The sequence below is a fragment of the Notolabrus celidotus genome, chromosome 12, assembly GCF_009762535.1.
Source record: "Notolabrus celidotus isolate fNotCel1 chromosome 12, fNotCel1.pri, whole genome shotgun sequence".
Lineage (NCBI taxonomy): Eukaryota > Metazoa > Chordata > Actinopteri > Labriformes > Labridae > Notolabrus > Notolabrus celidotus.
In genome coordinates, this window is record NC_048283.1 from 32345440 (window position 1) to 32363550 (window position 18111).

Here is an 18111-nt window from a genome sequence, read left to right on the forward strand (position 1 = left end):
TACTGTTAAAACTTCATTCATTTGTAAACCAGGAAAGTTTCGGGATAGTGTTATGACCTCTTTGTGTTCGACCTGAGGGTAAATTAGATGTCTCTATTTGTTTTTTTTTTTTAAAATGACGATAAAAAAATATTAATAACCATATCAGGTTTATCTAGCTAACTGGTGTTAGGCTGAATTTATTTGTAACACGTCAAGCCTTTTACCTCCAGCAGATAAATAATAAAACAGTACAGTTGTCTAAACCTTTCTGTAAGTGGCCAGAAACGGCAATTAAATTAAGTTAAAATTAAATGTTAAATGTTCCGGGTTGGAAGCGGGTACCCCGGAACTGCTCAGAGTTTAAATGCACGGCGGCATCTCTGCGCAATCAGCTGATCGGAGGATCACAGCTGATCACAGCTGATCAGCAGCGGAGCAGCAGCTGTGATCGGGCAGAGCAGCAGCAGGGATCTGTGCGAGTGGCGTGTGTGCAGTCGGGGAGGCCACGTAGTAATCCATGGTCGAGATGGTTCTCCAAGCTTAAATGTTTTGCACCCTTGGTAGGCAAAGCGAGGTATGTCTGTTTTTTAAATCACAGTGAATCTATTTTTATATGAGAAACGTAATGGTGTGGGATGATTTAGGAATTAAAATGTTCTTTGTTTGCTTTTAGTTTCACGGTGCGTGCTGGAGACAAATAAATATATTGCACCTGTCGACCTCAACGTCTCATCATTTACCAAGGGCTGTAACACTTTCCTTTAAACCGCTCAGAAAAATAAACAACAACTTCCAAGAGTACAGTATTTTTATTGGACTAGCCTACATTTATTATCAGAGGGTATATGGTACATAAGGCAATAAAATAGCTATTCTCAAGGAAACAAAGATAGAAATATAGGTTTACTAGTACTACTTTTTAGAAAATACTGTCAATAAACAGAAGTGTTAAAAAGAGGGCTAGAAGATCTAAATAAGAGGACAAAGAAATATCCACAACAGGTTTATCCAGGGGAGTTACGTTGACTTTGCACACTCTGCAACATCCAACTTCCTGCCACTGTTGCACATTTTTGCCAGATTCTGTGAAAAAACAACAGAAAGCAGAGTTAGCAGCCCAGACACTCATGATCAAGGAGTTCAACCAACACAGTTCTGATAGACTTACATTAGCTGCTCTGATGATGCTGTTTGGAGACTGCAGGGCAGCGAGGTCTGTCAGGATCTTCTTTAGATCACTGTTACATGGAGGATCTGAAACAGGTGAATTGTGTACATGTGAGTGTCACTGTGTGAAAAGCAGAGGTGGCCTCCAAAAACACAGACTTGGTGTCTATATAAGTGTGTGTTTGTGGTACCTGGTTCAGGTGCTGCTTGGGGCTTTAGCTGCAGGTATGGATGCTCAAGAAGCTCGGCGATAGAGATTCTCTCTTTGGGGTTTCGTACCAAGCACCTCTGGAACAACAAGAACATAAACACAGCTTGTTTGTACTAGTTATAGTTACAGTAACTATTCAGTTCATAGATGAGGTATCTATCAAAGGTGTTTCTTAGACAGTTTAATTTGTTTTTTAATCATTTCAAAACCTTCTTTTAAGAGATAAACATCATGCAAGATGCGGGCACTGGATCTAATAGGTTTCTATTCTAGTCAATGTGTTAACTTCTACTGGATCCGATCTAACGATAACACAGAGTGTTTTATTCTGAAAATTAACTGGATGTTTTCATTTTGTTTTGGTGCCTGACTTCCTGTCCCGCTCCATCTGCTCTGTTGAGATTGATGCATCGTGACATAGATCTGGTGGAATTTGGCCGTAATGGTTAAGTTGCACGCCCATGTAGCGGGTTTCCTACCCCATCCACTGTCCTCTTCTCAATAAAATAAAAAGTAAAAGCCCAAAAGTATAACTTAAAAAAAAAAAAACATGATGGAAGATGTTCTACAAATAATAAGATCCATTGACTGATGAACCTCTTCTTTAAAGAGTAGATACTAAACCCTGACAAACGAACTGCTTTGTGATTACATTAAAACACGGCTTACCTTCAAAACATCCAGCAAATCCTTCTCTGCGATGTCAGGGAATTCAATCTTATGGGAGGGATCGATGATGGCGTGCAGCTTCGCAATCTGATTGGTTATGCTTTGGAAGGGAGTTTTCCTGTACGTCATGCAGTACAGGATACATCCAAGAGACCATACATCACCTTTGGGGCTGATCTTTAGAGAAAAACAACAAACACAGTTATTTTTACCACACTGATTCAGTCAGAAATGATGCTTTGTTTGTTGATTAAACTTTGTATGAGTACCTTGGAGCGTGCCTTTCCATGTTGGGATGAAGTGTCTTTGATCGCTTCAGGTGGCATGTAGTTCAAGGTTCCAACCTGTGTTTCAGAAACAACCATGTGTTACACAGGTAGACCACTTTCTTGTGTGCACCTGATCCAGCTGTTAATGCTCACAGTAAAACTGTTATGTTCTACTAAGTTTGATGTATTTATAAGATTATTCATGTATAATGATGCATTTCAATGAGCATGTTGATGTTTATTTGGCAATTGCAGTAAATTCATAATCATGAATTTAACTCTCATGTACAGGAAAGAGAAGGCGTTTTTCAACCAGAGGGACTTTACCCCTGAACTACGTGTGTTTCGACCGGTGGAACCAAGGTCTAAATTTAGTTCAGGGGTAGATAATCTCCCCCCTAAAAAGCCCCTGCTAGGGGGGTAGTACTTTTCAAAGGTCCCCGGGCTTTCGGGGGCAGGGCCTGCAATGCTGAACGTGTCTGATTGGTAGATTAACCGCAGTGTTTTTATTCCCCCCTCCGTCCACAATAACATCACACACATCTGTGATTCTCTTGATTTCTCTTTCTTTCATTAGTTTTTATTTGTTCTATCTTTTTTGTATGTGTGTGTACTTTTCAAAAGAAGAAGCTGTGATTCTCTTGATTTAGCAGCTTGTAACAGTAGTCTTCTCTCAGCCCACCGTAAATGTGTCTCTCCCGGTGTTCCGGTTTTAAAAGTGACCCTGTAAACTGGAGACCTTCAGCTGAATGTGTCAGTGTTTGTGGAGTTTACACAGCTGTTGAAACACAGAGGGAGTTCTTGGGAATGCAAACTAGTTTAGTTTTTATTAAGATTTCAAAATATCCTCATCAGATATTTAATGATCGTCTAAAGACGTTTATGAGGGATGCATCCGGCTGAGAGTCTCCAGTTAACAGGGTCGCTGTTTAAACCAAAACACCGTCCGATGTCTGCCACGGCTTTTTGAGTTGCCGTGTTGAAACGTCTTTGCTACTCGCGCTTATCTCCTCTCACGTGTTGATTCAGTGAATCCATCTGTGATGAAATATAGCGCCATCTAAAACAGCACCAGCTGAGTCTCTTCATGCTAACAGGCTAACTGTTGTGTTGCTCATAATGATACCTGCATGTCCATCTGCTTCTATGGTGTCATCTGTGATGAATGGCATTCCTCTTTGTTTTGCTGCCCTCTACTGGTCTGGTGGTGTAGTGCATTTACTTTTTTTTCTCCATACGTCACTGGCCTGATTTGCACAATCTACCCGGGACTTCAGCCGAAACGCAGACAACAAAGGGGGCATAGGAACCAGAACTCTTGGTTGAAATGTGTTTGTATTCAGTCCAACTGGAGGTGTGAAGGTGCATGTATTTGTGCAGAACTGTTTCAGTACAGCACTTTTGGTTCAGTGCAGATGCGTGCTGAAACGGTCCAGTGTAAAACTACTAACTAAAAGGTAATTCAAATCACAGGTCACCACACGGAGAATAAAACAAGCACTCATCACACACGCACAGCATGCATATCTAGTAGACTACTGAAAAACTGGTTTCAGTGACTTTCTGAGTTTAAATTTTCTTCTTTTTTTTAACCTATGATCAGTGCCTTGAACAAACACCTGTGACCATCGTTACAGATCTTGAACGCATCATCTCTCAGGACAAAAAAACATATCAAAACTGAAATGGGCTTGTTTTGGTAGCTGTGTCAGAAAGTTTTGATCCTGAAAAACATGATTTCAGCTGATGGTTGATGTCCAGTGTTGTCAACAGGAATGCTTTGTAGCTAGCACTTGTGCGTGTGTGTTTGTGTGCATCATTTCGATCCTGCAAAGCTCCGACATAGAAGCAGAGGACCATGAAAGAGAGAAGCCACACCTGCACCGTAAGCCGAAAAGATTTGGCAGTTAAAAGTCATATACAGTACAGGCCAAAAGTTTGGACACACTTTCTCATTCAATGCGTTTTCTTTATTTTCATGACTATTTACATTGTAGATTCTCACTGAAGGCATCAAAACTATGAATGAACACATGTGGAGTTGTGTACTTAACAAAAAAAGGTGAAATAACTGAAAACATGTTTTATATTCTAGTTTCTTCAAAATAGCCACCCTTTGCTCTGATCACTGCTTTGCACACTCTTGGCATTCTCTCGATGAGCTTCAAGAGGTAGTCACCTGAAATGGTTTCCACTTCACAGGTGTGCCTTATCAGGGTTAATTAGTGGAATTTCTTGCTTTATCAATGGGGTTGGGACCATCAGTTGTGTTGTGCAGAAGTCAGGTTAATACACAGCCGACAGCCCTATTGGACAACTGTTAAAATTCATATTATGGCAAGAACCAATCAGCTAACTAAAGAAAAACGAGTGGCCATCATTACTTTAAGAAATGAAGGTCAGTCAGTCCGGAAAATTGCAAAAACTCTAAATGTGTCCCCAAGTGGAGTCGCAAAAACCATCAAGCGCTACAACGAAACTGGCACACATGAGGACCAACCCAGGAAAGGAAGACCAAGAGTCACCTCTGCTTCTGAGGATAAGTTCATCCGAGTCACCAGCCCCAGAAATCGCACGTTAACAGCAGCTCAGATCAGAGACCAGATGCTACACAGAGTTCTAGCAGCAGACCCATCTCTAGAACAGCTGTTAAGAGGAGACTGCACGAATCAGGCCTTCATGGTCAAATAGCTGCTAGGAAACCACTGCTAAGGAGAGGCAACAAGCAGAAGAGATTTGTTTGGGCCAAGAAACACAAGGAATGGACATTAGACCAGTGGAAATCTGTGCTTTGGTCTGATGAGTCCAAATTTGAGATCTTTAGTTCCAACCGCCGTGTCTCGAGATGGTTTGGGGTGAGCTGGACCTCAGAGTGAAGGCAAAAGGGCCAACAAGTGCTAAACACCTCTGGGAACTCCTTCAAGACTGTTGGAAAACCATTTCAGGTGACTACCTCTTGAAGCTCATCGAGAGAATGCCAAGAGTGTGCAAAGCAGTGATCAGAGCAAAGGGTGGCTATTTTGAAGAAACTAGAATATAAAACATGTTTTCAGTTATTTCACCTTTTTTTGTTAAGTACATAACTCCACATGTGTTCATTCATAGTTTTGATGCCTTCAGTGAGAATCTACAATGTAAATAGTCATGAAAATAAAGAAAACGCATTGAATGAGAAGGTGTGTCCAAACTTTTGGCCTGTACTGTATATCTGACAATATTTACCCGTTACGTGGGGACTAGCCCTCTGGGATTTACACACCTAACCCAAATCTGCCCGCATCTGGCGCTATTTAAAAAAAAATGATGATTCAACATTTGAAATGTTAATAATAAAGAAAGAGCAGGCCAATAAACCTGAAGTTACAATGCTGAACTTTAGACACAGTGCCAAAGTTTATTAAGTTTCTAATAAAGGAAAATAAATGTTATGTGTTGCCCGTGTTTCCCTTACTGTACTGAACATGTACTGGACTGAGAACAGAACCAAACCAGAGGTTGTTGTGCCGTTACATCCTTAAGTCCAACCATCATGGCTGCACTTTAAACACTGCATGAAAGACTGAAGCATTCCCTCATTTGAAGTTTTCATATCCCAAAGCTCTCACCTGTGAATCCTTCATAATGCTCGTTACATCTGGTTGAATCCTGTTTGCAATACCAAAGTCGATCAACTTGAGCGAAGCGTTCACGATCACAAAGTTTGCTGGTTTCAGGTCACTGTGGACAATTCCTACAGAGAAAAAACACAAGACACATCCATTCAGTAATCAGACCAGGCCTTCAAATGATTTTAGTGTGAACAATCATTGAGAATAACTGAGGGAACAGTAGAGAGAGCTGTAGAAAAACAATAAATAACCATGTTTGTGGATGGTCTGGACGGCCTCAAGCATGTTCTTCCAGTAGAACTTCCTCTCCAGTGGATTCACTGATTTGCGGTTTCGTAACCAAGTGTTCAGATCCAAGTTTCCACACTCCATCAGCATGTAGATGTAGCTGTTTGTTATTTCACTGCAAACACATACAGAACCATTATGTTGTGCTTCATATAAACTCTGTTTCTGCCTTGTATCCAACGTGTCTAACTGCAGGTCTTGATTGTCAACTACTGTTTATACGATGACTTGATTATCATCTATAAACAGAGCAAAGCTTTAAAGGGGACATATCACGCTTTTTTCATCAATATATATTGGTCTAAGAGGTCCCCAAAACATGTCTTTAAAGTTTATGCTAAAAAAACACTTTGAAATCAGATTTTGGCATGCCTGAAAAACCCTCTTCTTCAGTCCTCCTCAGAACACTCTGTTTTCTCTCTGACCACGCCCCCTCAGGAAGTGGATGTGCCTCGGCTCTCCAGCACGTTGATCTAATGTTTACATGTTGGCTGAATATACACGGCTGCTCAGAGATCACGTTACTTCAACCCTCTGAATCTGATCCTGACGGAGAGGCGCCTGTAGCAGGACCTTTCTGAACGATTGGTCACAGATTCTGTGTTTCTTGTTGTTTTATTTATCAGTATGTAGACGTGTGTCTTGGTACACAGCTACGAACATGTAGCTATGTGGCTATGCTAACTAGCGCTAGCACTTATCCATGATAAATAAAAATCATCCACTAGATCTTCAAATCTGCAGACGTGGGGAGTAAAACCGACCTTTGTGTTTATTAAGACAGCCTACAACTAGCATGCCTCCCTCCTAAGCTCCTTGTTAGCACACATTTGTGCAGGTAATGAAAAACGGAGGGGGGATTCAGATTATTCTATACAGTCTATGGTCTGAACAAGCTCCGAGCTCTGACTCCGTGACAGACCGGATATTGTTGTTACGTAACAAAAACACTGAAGTCTGAAACGGCTCGTTTCACACACATTTACAGAAAGGTGGAGAAATCAAAACAGGGGCAGAATGGATTTTTTTCATTCTCGGGGGGTTTGTAGACATGCCAGGGACACATATTTCAGGTAAAGAACCATTAAAAAGTCAATTTTGCATGATATGTCACCTTTAAGATGTTTTCTATGCGATGCACCGACACATTGTAGGAGAGGTAATGTACTCACTAGTCATAGAGCTTGATTATTTGATCACTGTACTGCTGCAAGTGGTTCAGATGTTCAATCTCATTTTTGTAACTTTCAACCGTCTGAGCATCAGCCTCCTCCAGGTCCACGTATTTCACCGCAAACAGCTGCTTTTTGTGATCCAGGACCTGATAGACCTGAAGGAAACAGGAAACAATGATCCTTATTTATAGCCAAACAATTACAACACAACGGGGAACAAATGATGGACTACAAGATGATCTGTGTTGAGTGTTTTACCTTGCTGGATCCACCACGTCCAATCATCTTCAGTATGAAGAACTGCCTGCCCTTGATGGTGATGGATTCATTCGACAACGCAGAGAAGGAAGACTACAAGGGAAATAATCAAATGTTTAACATGATGAGTTTGAAAAAGGGATACTTGTGAAGGTCATTCAAATACTATCTTGCTTAATACTATCAGGTTATTGGGTGTTTGGATTTATTGCATATTACATTACATGTGCAATACGAGTTTGATGTATGAATATAAAAATAATAGTAGTAAAGCTATCATCACACTCTCTCTCTTATTCTCCTCTATCCCTCTTTCCAACCCCAACTGGGTCGAGGCAGATGGCTGTCTAACATGAGTCTGGTTCTGCTCGATGCTCGGTTTCTGTCTGTTAAAAGGAAGGTTGTCATCGACGCTATAACTTGCTAAATACTGCGCGGTGCAATGCTCATGGTGGATTAAGATGAAATAAAATGGGTCCTGTCAGTAAGAGAGGACTGGATCATATCCTGTCTTGATGTTGGGTCTTTGCTAATAATTGAACACAGAGTGGTCTAGACCTGCTCTGTTTGTAAAAGCGTCTTGAAATAACGTTTGTTGTGATTTGGCGCTATACAAATAAAGGCTGATTGATGAAAACTGGATGTAGTCTTTAAGATAGCAGCCTAGGGAAAGTTTATTACAGGGTTCCCACTCTTTTCCAGAGATCATTTTCCAGGACATTTTCATTGATGATCAAGCTGGTATGACAGTCTAAATTTAGTTCCTAATTTAGTTCCTTAATAGTCTAATATGTTCCTCTCAGTGGAAGTCTACATTGAAGACATGCAGTCTATGGCTATCCATGAACTCATCTCTTCCATGATTAAAGATTATGGCAAATTGATTATGGAATAATGCAACCACAGATGTACAGCCCTTTATCAGTGCAACCAAGCAACAATGATGGGCAACTCTCATCTCAGCTTTCTCTTTTCTCAAAAAATATGAAATTAGCTAAGTAAAAAACAAAAGAGCCTGCAAAGGACTCTGGAAGCTGCCTTACTGAAATAAATAAATAACAATAATAATAATCAGAGGATCAGTGCATAAATTGACCTAAATAGAACTGAATGACAAAAATGCCCAAAAATGTTGAATGGGGATGTTTTTTTTTTTTAACCCTGTTAGATTGCACACAGTCATGTTGGAATAATTTTCCAGGACAATCTGTGATTTTCCAGGACATTTGACTTTTTCTCCCATTTTCCAGTACTGGAAAACTGGTCAACTGTTTTCCAGGTTTTCCTGTTTTTCCAGGACGCGTGGGAACCCTGTTATTATAATGTACCTGTGGAGTCTGGAAACAAGCCGCTTGGTTTAGTGGTGTAGACGGCTGCTGGACGGCTCCAGCTCTGTGTGCTGCCACAGCAGAGGAAGACACTTCAGGGCCTCTCTTTAGAACAGGAGTCACAAAGCTGATGGGGAGAAAGACAAAGTCAGTGTGACAGGAAGAACTGTATGAAAGATGCAACTGAAAGTGGCAAACACCAAAGTGTAGATGATACCTGTTAGGAAGTGGGTTTCTGTAGCTGTTGGGTGTCTGACAGACTGGTTGTGGGTTCAGTCTGGATGGAATCTGCAGGGACGGAGTAGGGAGGGAGTCCACAACACTAGGAACAGTTCTGGGGTCAGGAGGCGGTGTGTGTTTATTCTGTAATGAAAGTATATGATAAAGTTTAGTAATTACAACTGAATCTTGTTCCATCAATACATGATTTCAACAGTTAATAACTTAAGACCAGTAATATGATATCAGAAATAAGAAGAAAATATAGAACCAGCAAACTTATGAGATAAATCCAGAGAGAGAACATTTGTAAATTATCATTATAGTTGCAGAGACTTCAAAATAGTACTAAGGGTCAGACAAAACAAAGGAAGGGCATCAGATACAAGCGGACAGTTAACAGTTTGGTAAAAAGCTGCACAATAATTCTACAAATACTGTACACAGAGAGAATGTGACCAGACCTGAGGAGAAACATGTCGGTTGACAAGCGCAGGTATCTTCCACTCTGTTAAAGGCTCTCTGCTGGCAGGTTTAGGAGGCTCCACTGACCGGTTCACAGGAACCCGAGCAGGACGGTGAAGGTCTTGGATTCCCCCACAGGTAGACGTGCTCACTTGAACATCTGGTTGCAAATCTAAATATTAAAACAAAACCAAAAATGTAAAAATATGGAACAAACTGTTTTTCCCTCCAAGCACAAACAGACACAATGGCTTTCCTTCAACTGATTTATTTGTAGCTTTGTCCACAAATCCACCGTGAAGACTTGTTGGCTGCGTACTACACACAGAAGGTAACAATCTTTATAACTTGTGCATGGACAAACACTATGCTTGAAGCCTGCGTTTGGCTCTGTGCTTCTGTGATGTGAAACAGGCACCGGAGAACTGCTTCACTGACATACGATTTCAAAATAAAAGCACCATTGCATCAAAATAAAACTACTTCAAATGCATGTGAAATAAAACACACAAAAAAAAAACTTCAATATCAAACTAAAACTAATTCTCTGTTTAAAAAAAAATATATATAAATATTGCAATTGCAACAATTACAAACATTGCCAGTACTGTGTCCAGGTCTGTGTCTTATGAAGGCCTCTAATTATTTATTTAACCAGGAAAGCCTCATTGAGATTAAGAATCTCTTTAATATGGGTGTCCTGGCCGAGATCTGCAGCAGCATGTTCCAACAAGGTTACAGACAAACAACACAGAATTCTAAAACATGGCAACATAAGATGAAATTCAGAACAAAAGTCATCAGTCAAAGCATCTACATGCTGGACCCCCAGGGGACCCAGGACCCCATTTTGAGAACAACTGAGCTAGAGTACGGTAATTGAGCTCTCAGCCTGCAGAGAAAGTTGTGAGGCACAGACCCCCAAGCTCTCTGCCCGACTCCACTGGTCACACTATAACTTAAATATAAGACTCTTTGAATCAAAAGAGCACTCTACAAGGTTCATGTACCATAAAACTAGACAATATACCCCCGTTTTCTGTGAATGCATGATTATGAAGTGAAGGAGAAAAGATGTGGAAAAAGTTGTGCAGTGTCGCTGTCTTTTCCAGCACAGCGTGTACTCAACATTCAGTGAATGGGGATGTGTTTTGTTAATAGGGTCAGGTCAAATGCAGCCATGTTGGAATCATTTTCCAGGACTATATGGGATTTTCCAGGACATTTGACCTTTTCTCCCATTTTCCAGGTGTTTTCCAGTACTGGAAAACTGGTCAACTGTTTTCCAGGTTTTCCATGTTTTCCAGGACGCGTGGGAACCCTGACTATGATTGTATGCGACCCCCAGAGGACAAATTTGAAATAGTAGTTACTTTTATTGAAAAATTACAGTTAATGTCTTAGTTAATTTTTTCACTTTGCAAAGTTGTTCCACGGAATGAATTGGAACCTCTGGCGGGCAGGTTTTGGCCAGCGGGCCACATGTTTAACACCCCTAGGTTAGAGACTTAAAACTTGTAATGAACCTCAGAGCTCCATGATAAACTATATCCAGAGAGTGAAGGCATCGAACTGATGCATGCATATATAAAACATCACCAAGATATCTATCTAAAATGAACATGTACCTGTGGAGTGTTCCTCCTCCCTGGCAGGCACAAGCTGTTTCTCCCCAGCCTTCAGGTTTCGTATGGCCATCTCCAGGAGCTCTGCTGGTTTGGCATTTAACGCCTGGGCTTTGTGCAGAATTGAAGTTGCTTTGATCACATTACCTGTAAAAGACATACAGAGACAGTAAAACATCAGTATTTGAACAGAGAACTCACTTCACTGACAAACAAAACACTAGAAAACTCTGAAATAATCACATTTCTAACAACAATCAGCTTTTCATTCAAGAGTTATAAATATGAAAGTTCCTTAAAGTTAACCATGATGTATTACATGTTATACTTCATATGTGATAAATGTTTCACTTTGTTCCATATATAAGTCTTTACTCTTTACTCCTGTAAAGTAAACAAAGCCATACCTTGGGAAGCCTCAAACTGGGCATGTGCGATGTGGACAAAGGCAAAGCCTTTACAGTTAGACCTTGCAACAATGAAGTGATCTTGAGCTTCATCTGTGTCTTCAATCCTTCAGAAGAAAAGAAAGAAAGGTTCATAGATTACACTTTGAAAGCCTCTGAAAAAGCCTTGATGTCAAAATGTAGTTGTTTTTTTTTACATTTTGAAGAGCTGTATGCAGTGATTTAAAGTTACAGAGCAGAGCATCAACGGTTATAGACTTCTATACATGGAAGGGTGTTAAGATTAATACATTTCATACAGAGACATCCAGTCCCTTTGCACTCTCCATGGATAAAATGTACATTGTGTATTAGGGTTCAATGAGGAAGTGTCATAAATGGAGGTTTGATTTCCGTTTTTAACATGTATAAAAAAAATAGTAACTTCACCATACACGACCACATACTCCAGTGCAGAGTATCATCATCCACACTCACCCCTTGAGCTCTGCATATCTGACCAGTATCCGGGCGTAGGTGGTGTTCTTGCTGAACTGTCTTATCGGCAGCCTGGAGAAGACTTTGGAATAACAGTCCTTGAGTTTATTCAGCAGGTTGATATCTGTGTGAGGGTTGCTCATCTTCTCCAGGTTCTTCAGATATGTCCAGCATGACTCGGGGGAATTGGTATTGATGGCCTGGTCAAAGTTGTACGTCACATCTGCTGGACAAAAAAAAGAAGGCATCAAAAATAGTTAAGTAGTATGGGAGGTAGAACCTTCAGTTATCAGGCCCCTCTCCTTTGGAATCATCTACCAGTCAGGCTCCAGGAGGCAGACACCCTCTCTACTTTTAAGACTAGGCTTCAAACTTTCCTTTTTGATAAAGCTTATAGTTGGAGCTGGCTCAGGCTTGGACCACCTCTTAGTTATGCTGCTATAGGCTTACACACTGGGATCCTATCTCACCTCCTTCCCCCCAACCCCCCATCACTTACTTTAACTCTCCCTGTCCCATTAAAGTTACTAACCATAGACCTTTTTGGAGTCCCTGAGCTCCCTTGTCTCGTAGGTTCCTCTGAGCTGCCGTAGACGTCCTCCTGCTGTGGACGTTCCAGACTCCAGCTGATACGGACGTGCTGGACTCGAGCGGTCACAGCTACTACTACTCGTCTCATCACTATCACCGCTCCCTCTCTCTCTTATTCTCCTCTATCCCTCTTTTCAGACCCAACTCTGTCGAGGCAGATGTGTGTCTAACATGAGTCTGGTTCTGCTCGAGGTTTCTGCCTGTTAAAGGAAGTTTTTCCTCTCTGCTGTAACTAGCTAAATACTATGAGGTGCAATACTCATGGTGGATAAAGGTGGGGTCAGACTGAGTCTTATCCTGTCTTGGTGTTGGGTCTCTGTTCATAATTTAACATAGATTGGTCTAGACCTGCTCTGTTTGTAAAAGCATCTTGAGATAACGTTTGTTGTGATTTTGTGCTATACAAATAAAGATTGATTGATTGCTTGATGAAGTGTTATTGGCGTCTCGACAAACAGCAGGACGAATCAGTGAAGCATTAATTCAGGGTTGAACAAACCTTCCATTCTTGAGGTCTCCTTTCTGTCATGTGTGTGGAGCAGTGTGGTGGTGGAGTCCGCAGCTGCCTGGTCCTCCCATGAGGCATGTTCTGGGCTGGCTGCTTGTGGCTGGATGGAGGGATGTAAGAGAAAGACGGCATAGTTATTTATTTTACAGAGCCTTGTGTTTCTTGATAGAACTGATAATGAAAAACCTGCAGTTTGGTTTTGCCAAAGTTAAATAGACATACTCATACATAATAGGTTCATACTCACTTGAAGATCTCGACTGATAACATTTCTCTTAGAGGATAACAGCCCAAATACTGGATTCAAGCTTGAACCAGATGTTTGCCTGGGGAAAAAAAAAGATAAAACAGATGAGACATTTTTTTAAATGTCATGCATATTGGCAGGGACCAAGCGGCGTGGCAGTCTAAGTAATTTAAATCTCTTAGTTTTCAAAAGTAGTTTCAATAGAACTTGCACTACAATGTGATAATTTAAAGAAAGGTAAATAGTTTTTATCAGGACACACTGACACATTTGAGAAGAAACACACCTCGACAAACTGTTGTTGATTGCTGCATCATTTCTCCTTGAGGGTTTCTCATAAATGTAGCCATCATCGTCCTCCTTTTCTGGGATAGAGAAAGGCACTACAGGAACTCTTACAGGCTGGAATACAAAAAAAACAGAACATAATTTAATAGCATGAAACTCTATTTGACATCAATTTCATGCCACATATGGGAAACAAAATCTAACTCTCACCACGCCCACTGCTCTCTTTCGTTGGGATCCGGATCTCCAGCCTGGTAGCTGGTCATCTGATGATCCACACGGGGGCTCAGTCCTGTGGGAAAAAGATCAACATGTCTCATTTGTCACATCAAACAGAGGCCGTATTATACATTGGGAAAAGTATTTGTACTTACCCTGGTCCAAAAATGCTGGAGAGCTGGAGTTCACCTGTCCCGTCTGATATTCTGCTTACTTTTTGAAATTCTGATCCTTTTTTGACAGAACTGTGAACAATGCTGTTTGAAAAACCTGGTGGAAGGAAAAATACATCAACAATTAGATGAAATTTGACAATTCTTTACATATAACTGCACTGTAACAGTGAGTTCAGATGTATTTTTACAATGGGACAACATTTTACATGGTATAATAAACTCACATGATATGTTCTCCTTATCCTCTGAACAGAAGAGCTGTGTTTTTCCTGCCTGCATGCTTTGCAAGGCCGCCTCCAGCAATTCCTTCGGTTTGGCACCCTGTTCAATTGCATTACGCAATATGGAAATGCCTCTCTTTGTGTTGCCTGGTAAGATGATAAAGCAGACAATGAAACACCCAAAGTAACACTCCAGAAGTGAAGTTGTGTAAAGAAAACAACAGCAGATCTTTATACCTTGAGCACGCTCAAACTCTGCATATGCAATGTGAACAAATGCAAAGTTCTGGCTGTGGGACCTTGCAACGTTGAAGTTGGCTTCTGCCTCATTCACATCTTGGATTCTAATAAAAGAAAATCAGGGAAACACTTAACACCAACTCTGATGGTATTTAAGATGCACATTGAAATAATGTATCCTATTTGGCCTGCTAAAGCTTCAAATAAACACAGAAATAACCTTTAGAGGTATGATGAAAGTCTTTGCTATAGAATTTAAAATCATAGTTACTCACGCTTTGAGCTCTGCAAATCGGACCAGCATCCTGGCGTAGCTCTCATTCTGACAGTGTTTCCTCAGTGGCATATTAGAAAAGACCCTGGTATAAAAGTCAATGAGCCTGATGAGGTGGTTTTGGTCCAGCTTAGGGTCCCCCTTCTTTTCCAGGTCAGTCATATACGAGTAGCATGATTCAGGTGAGTTTGAGCCAATGACCTGGTTGATATTATCTGTGTCATCTATAAAAAAAGAAGGTGGTGTTATAACAGCTTCATGAAGATTGTCATAAAACATTAACTTATATGGATCTCCCAGTGACGTCTGGATTTACCTTCATTGAGACACTTTTTGATTTTGTTGAGCTTCTGATATAGCATGGCAAGCTGCTGCTTCCGGTCTGTATGCTCCTCTTCTTCCATCTGAAATTGAAGGGCAGATGCTATAATCTCTCCTCACTTCAGCTTGGTGCTCCTGTCACCCCCGACTGCAAGAATCTCGGCATCACATTTGATAAAGACCTCAACTTCAACCAACATATCAAAACCACAAGTGAGTCTTGTTTCTACCAGCTGCGCAAAATCTCTCAGATCGGGCCCTTCCTTTCACACCATAACCTCAGAATTGTCATCCATGCATTCATCACTTCCTGGTTAGATTATTGTAACTCACTCTACACCTGCCTAAGCAAACACAACCTCTCAAAACTCCAGTTAGTCCAAAACACAGCTGCCAGACTCCTCACACACACCAAGAAAAGGGAACACATCACACTGATTTTAGCCTCTCTTCACTGGTTGCCTGTGGGTTTGAGAATGGATTCTAAGAATTTAACTCTCACTTTTAAAGCCATAAATGGACTGGCTCCTGAGTACCTAAGAAAGTTGTATGTCTCCAACTGTTGCCTGAGATCCTCCGGCAGGTCCCTCTTGGAACTTCCTAGAGTGAAGTTAAGAACCAGAGGTGACCGGGCCTTTGCAGTCAGGGCCCCATCACTCTGGAATGACCTGCAGGAGGAGATCAGGCAAGCCACATCCTTGTCCTCCTTTAAAAACACACTTTTTTTAAATGTGCTTTTACTTCTAAACATATCACTGACTTTTTAATTTCTGCATATATTTATTATTGTCTTTTAATCAACTCATTTTAGTTCTATCCATTGTCATGTGCTTTTGTGTTTTTTAGTGTCTTATTCTCTCGCTATGTTTTGTACTCTGTAAACTTGTTTTTAAAACGTGCTATATAAATAAATGTATTGTTATTATTATTATTATTATTGTTCGTGTGGTTTTGCGTGTTTTTTGTATGGAAGTTTACACATTGATCGTCATCGTTGCAGGGTTTCACATAACAAAAAATATTCTTTACTCTGCAAAATGATGCACACTTGTGACAAGTAACACACGTTGTTCCTGTGCATTAAATATCCTTGAACGACATTCTGCAAACTGCATAACACGTTATACGCCTGTGGTGCTCACAGTGACGTCAAAACAGATTCAAACACTCAAATGTAACAGAGTTACCACTTCAGTAGTAAATACACTGAATACTTCGGAAGGGTGCACTTGCTGGGATTAAAGAACAGTTTTTTCAATGTAATCAGATAAGAATCCTGTGAATAATCCTCCTCAATCATCAGATTATTTCGTGTTTACAATCCGAGTTAGCTTATTTAGCTAACTGGCATGTTGGCTCGCCGTGTTGTTAACGATAACTATATAGACAAAGTGGTTCCCCGGTGGCTTTCACAAACGCGTTTGACGTAAAATAGACTTAATGACATACAGATAGAATATGATTGTAAAGTATTCTCACCTTCTTGCGTTTTAATTAATCCTTGTCTTGAAAACGACAGAGAAGAGGCTCGACTCCAACTGCCAACTTTCAAATATCCCACTTCCGCCCAGGTCCTCTGCTGATTGGCTAGCTTGTGATGACGGCAAGGTTCGTTTGACAATGTTTCGCGCAGGCGCAGACCATTGACTGTAATGCAGAAACGTAAATGGGACACTAATAAATGAACTCTGATACATTACGTTTAATCATACTTATTTGTTTTCCCCAGGTTTGAAAGTGGTTCCTGGGGTTAACTTGTCACATATTTTTGAAATGCCAATAATTTGAATGAAATGAAACCATACCAGTTCTAACTTGATGCAATCAAAGGTTTTACATTCTTTGAATATGTTCCACTTACATTATCTATTAGTCTTTTCATCAGTCTACCTCGGCAGTTGATGCTAAGGATAATTTTTTCTACATTATGATCTTTTCTACCTATTTTGGAAATTATACATTTTTTCAGTGGCGATAAACAAATCCACCAGCGTTACTTTAAGAATACCCCAAGCGTGTTTCTATGGAATACCCGCTTGCATGTCTTGAGAAAGCAGGTCAAGAGCGTTATTTTACTAGGGTTGCAAAGTCTGGGAATTTTCAAAGTTGGAAACTTTCCATGGGAATTAACGTGAATTTATGGGAATAAACGGGATTAAACCAGGAATTTACTAAATTGAAGGTTGGCTCTTAAATGGGAACTTAAATATAGATGGGAAAATATATTTTAGCATAATCCTGACTAAAACAACCAGATTTCGTGCAAGTACAGTTAAATATCTCTGCTATTCCTCAATCACATGCACATAGCACCTTTTTATTTACTGTCTATGCATAGCACACTGCTTACTGCAGGGCTATTGAGACCATGCCCCCTACATGCACTGTGCATTCTTCCATCACATGCACAGGGGATTTCTAGAATCCCACAGAGGCTAGGTCTGAGAAGCTTGAGGGAAGATGCTTTTTTATTTGCATGTTGAATGGGACTTTGTTGGAGGGAGAGGGGCTCTTTTCATTCAACATTTTGAATGGGACTTTGTTGGGATTGCATTTTTGTTCATTTTTTAATGGGTTGGGTCGAGGGGATGAGTAATATTTAACTCAACATTCATGTTTTTGTTCTTCAATGAAAGAATTGATTGTTCAATAAAATATTTAACACTTGATAAAGTTCTACTTACAAATAAATCAGTTTTAATTGTATTATTCTGGATGGATGTCTGCTTATAACAAAGCAAATATTTATGCTTGGATATGACACCTTTCCATTAAATTACCCTCAATTCTCATAATTCCCATGAAAGTTTCCAGTTTGGAATATTTCCAAAATTCCCCAGCTTAACTTCCCATGGAAATTTACTGGGAACTTTCTGGA

At 40.4% G+C, this 18111-nt stretch overlaps 1 protein-coding gene across 2 annotated transcripts; it reads right to left on the reverse strand.

Annotated features, from left to right (window-relative positions):
• Nucleotides 1-772: 772 nt before the first annotated feature.
• On the reverse strand, nucleotides 773-17557 carry ttk (ttk protein kinase). Of its 2 annotated transcripts, XM_034698090.1 has the most exons (26): nucleotides 17095-17557; nucleotides 16713-16880; nucleotides 15229-15316; nucleotides 14914-15136; nucleotides 14636-14742; nucleotides 14402-14545; nucleotides 14157-14271; nucleotides 13993-14074; nucleotides 13781-13896; nucleotides 13495-13573; nucleotides 13239-13347; nucleotides 12149-12371; nucleotides 11672-11778; nucleotides 11268-11411; nucleotides 9639-9811; nucleotides 9173-9318; nucleotides 8956-9082; nucleotides 7628-7720; nucleotides 7367-7524; nucleotides 6158-6309; nucleotides 5904-6028; nucleotides 2299-2373; nucleotides 2030-2206; nucleotides 1341-1437; nucleotides 1151-1236; nucleotides 773-1065 (listed from the first exon to the last, which is right to left on the reverse strand). In XM_034698090.1, the coding sequence occupies exons 3-26, from the start codon at nucleotides 15314-15316 to the stop codon at nucleotides 1000-1002; spliced, it is 3012 nt and encodes a 1003-aa protein (XP_034553981.1). In that variant the 5' UTR covers nucleotides 16713-16880; nucleotides 17095-17557; the 3' UTR covers nucleotides 773-999. The 2 variants fall into 2 exon arrangements, with proteins under 2 accessions (XP_034553981.1, XP_034553980.1); XM_034698089.1 differs by lacking the exon at nucleotides 17095-17557 and having other exon boundaries at nucleotides 12149-12374; nucleotides 16713-16837.
• Nucleotides 17558-18111: the final 554 nt, after the last annotated feature.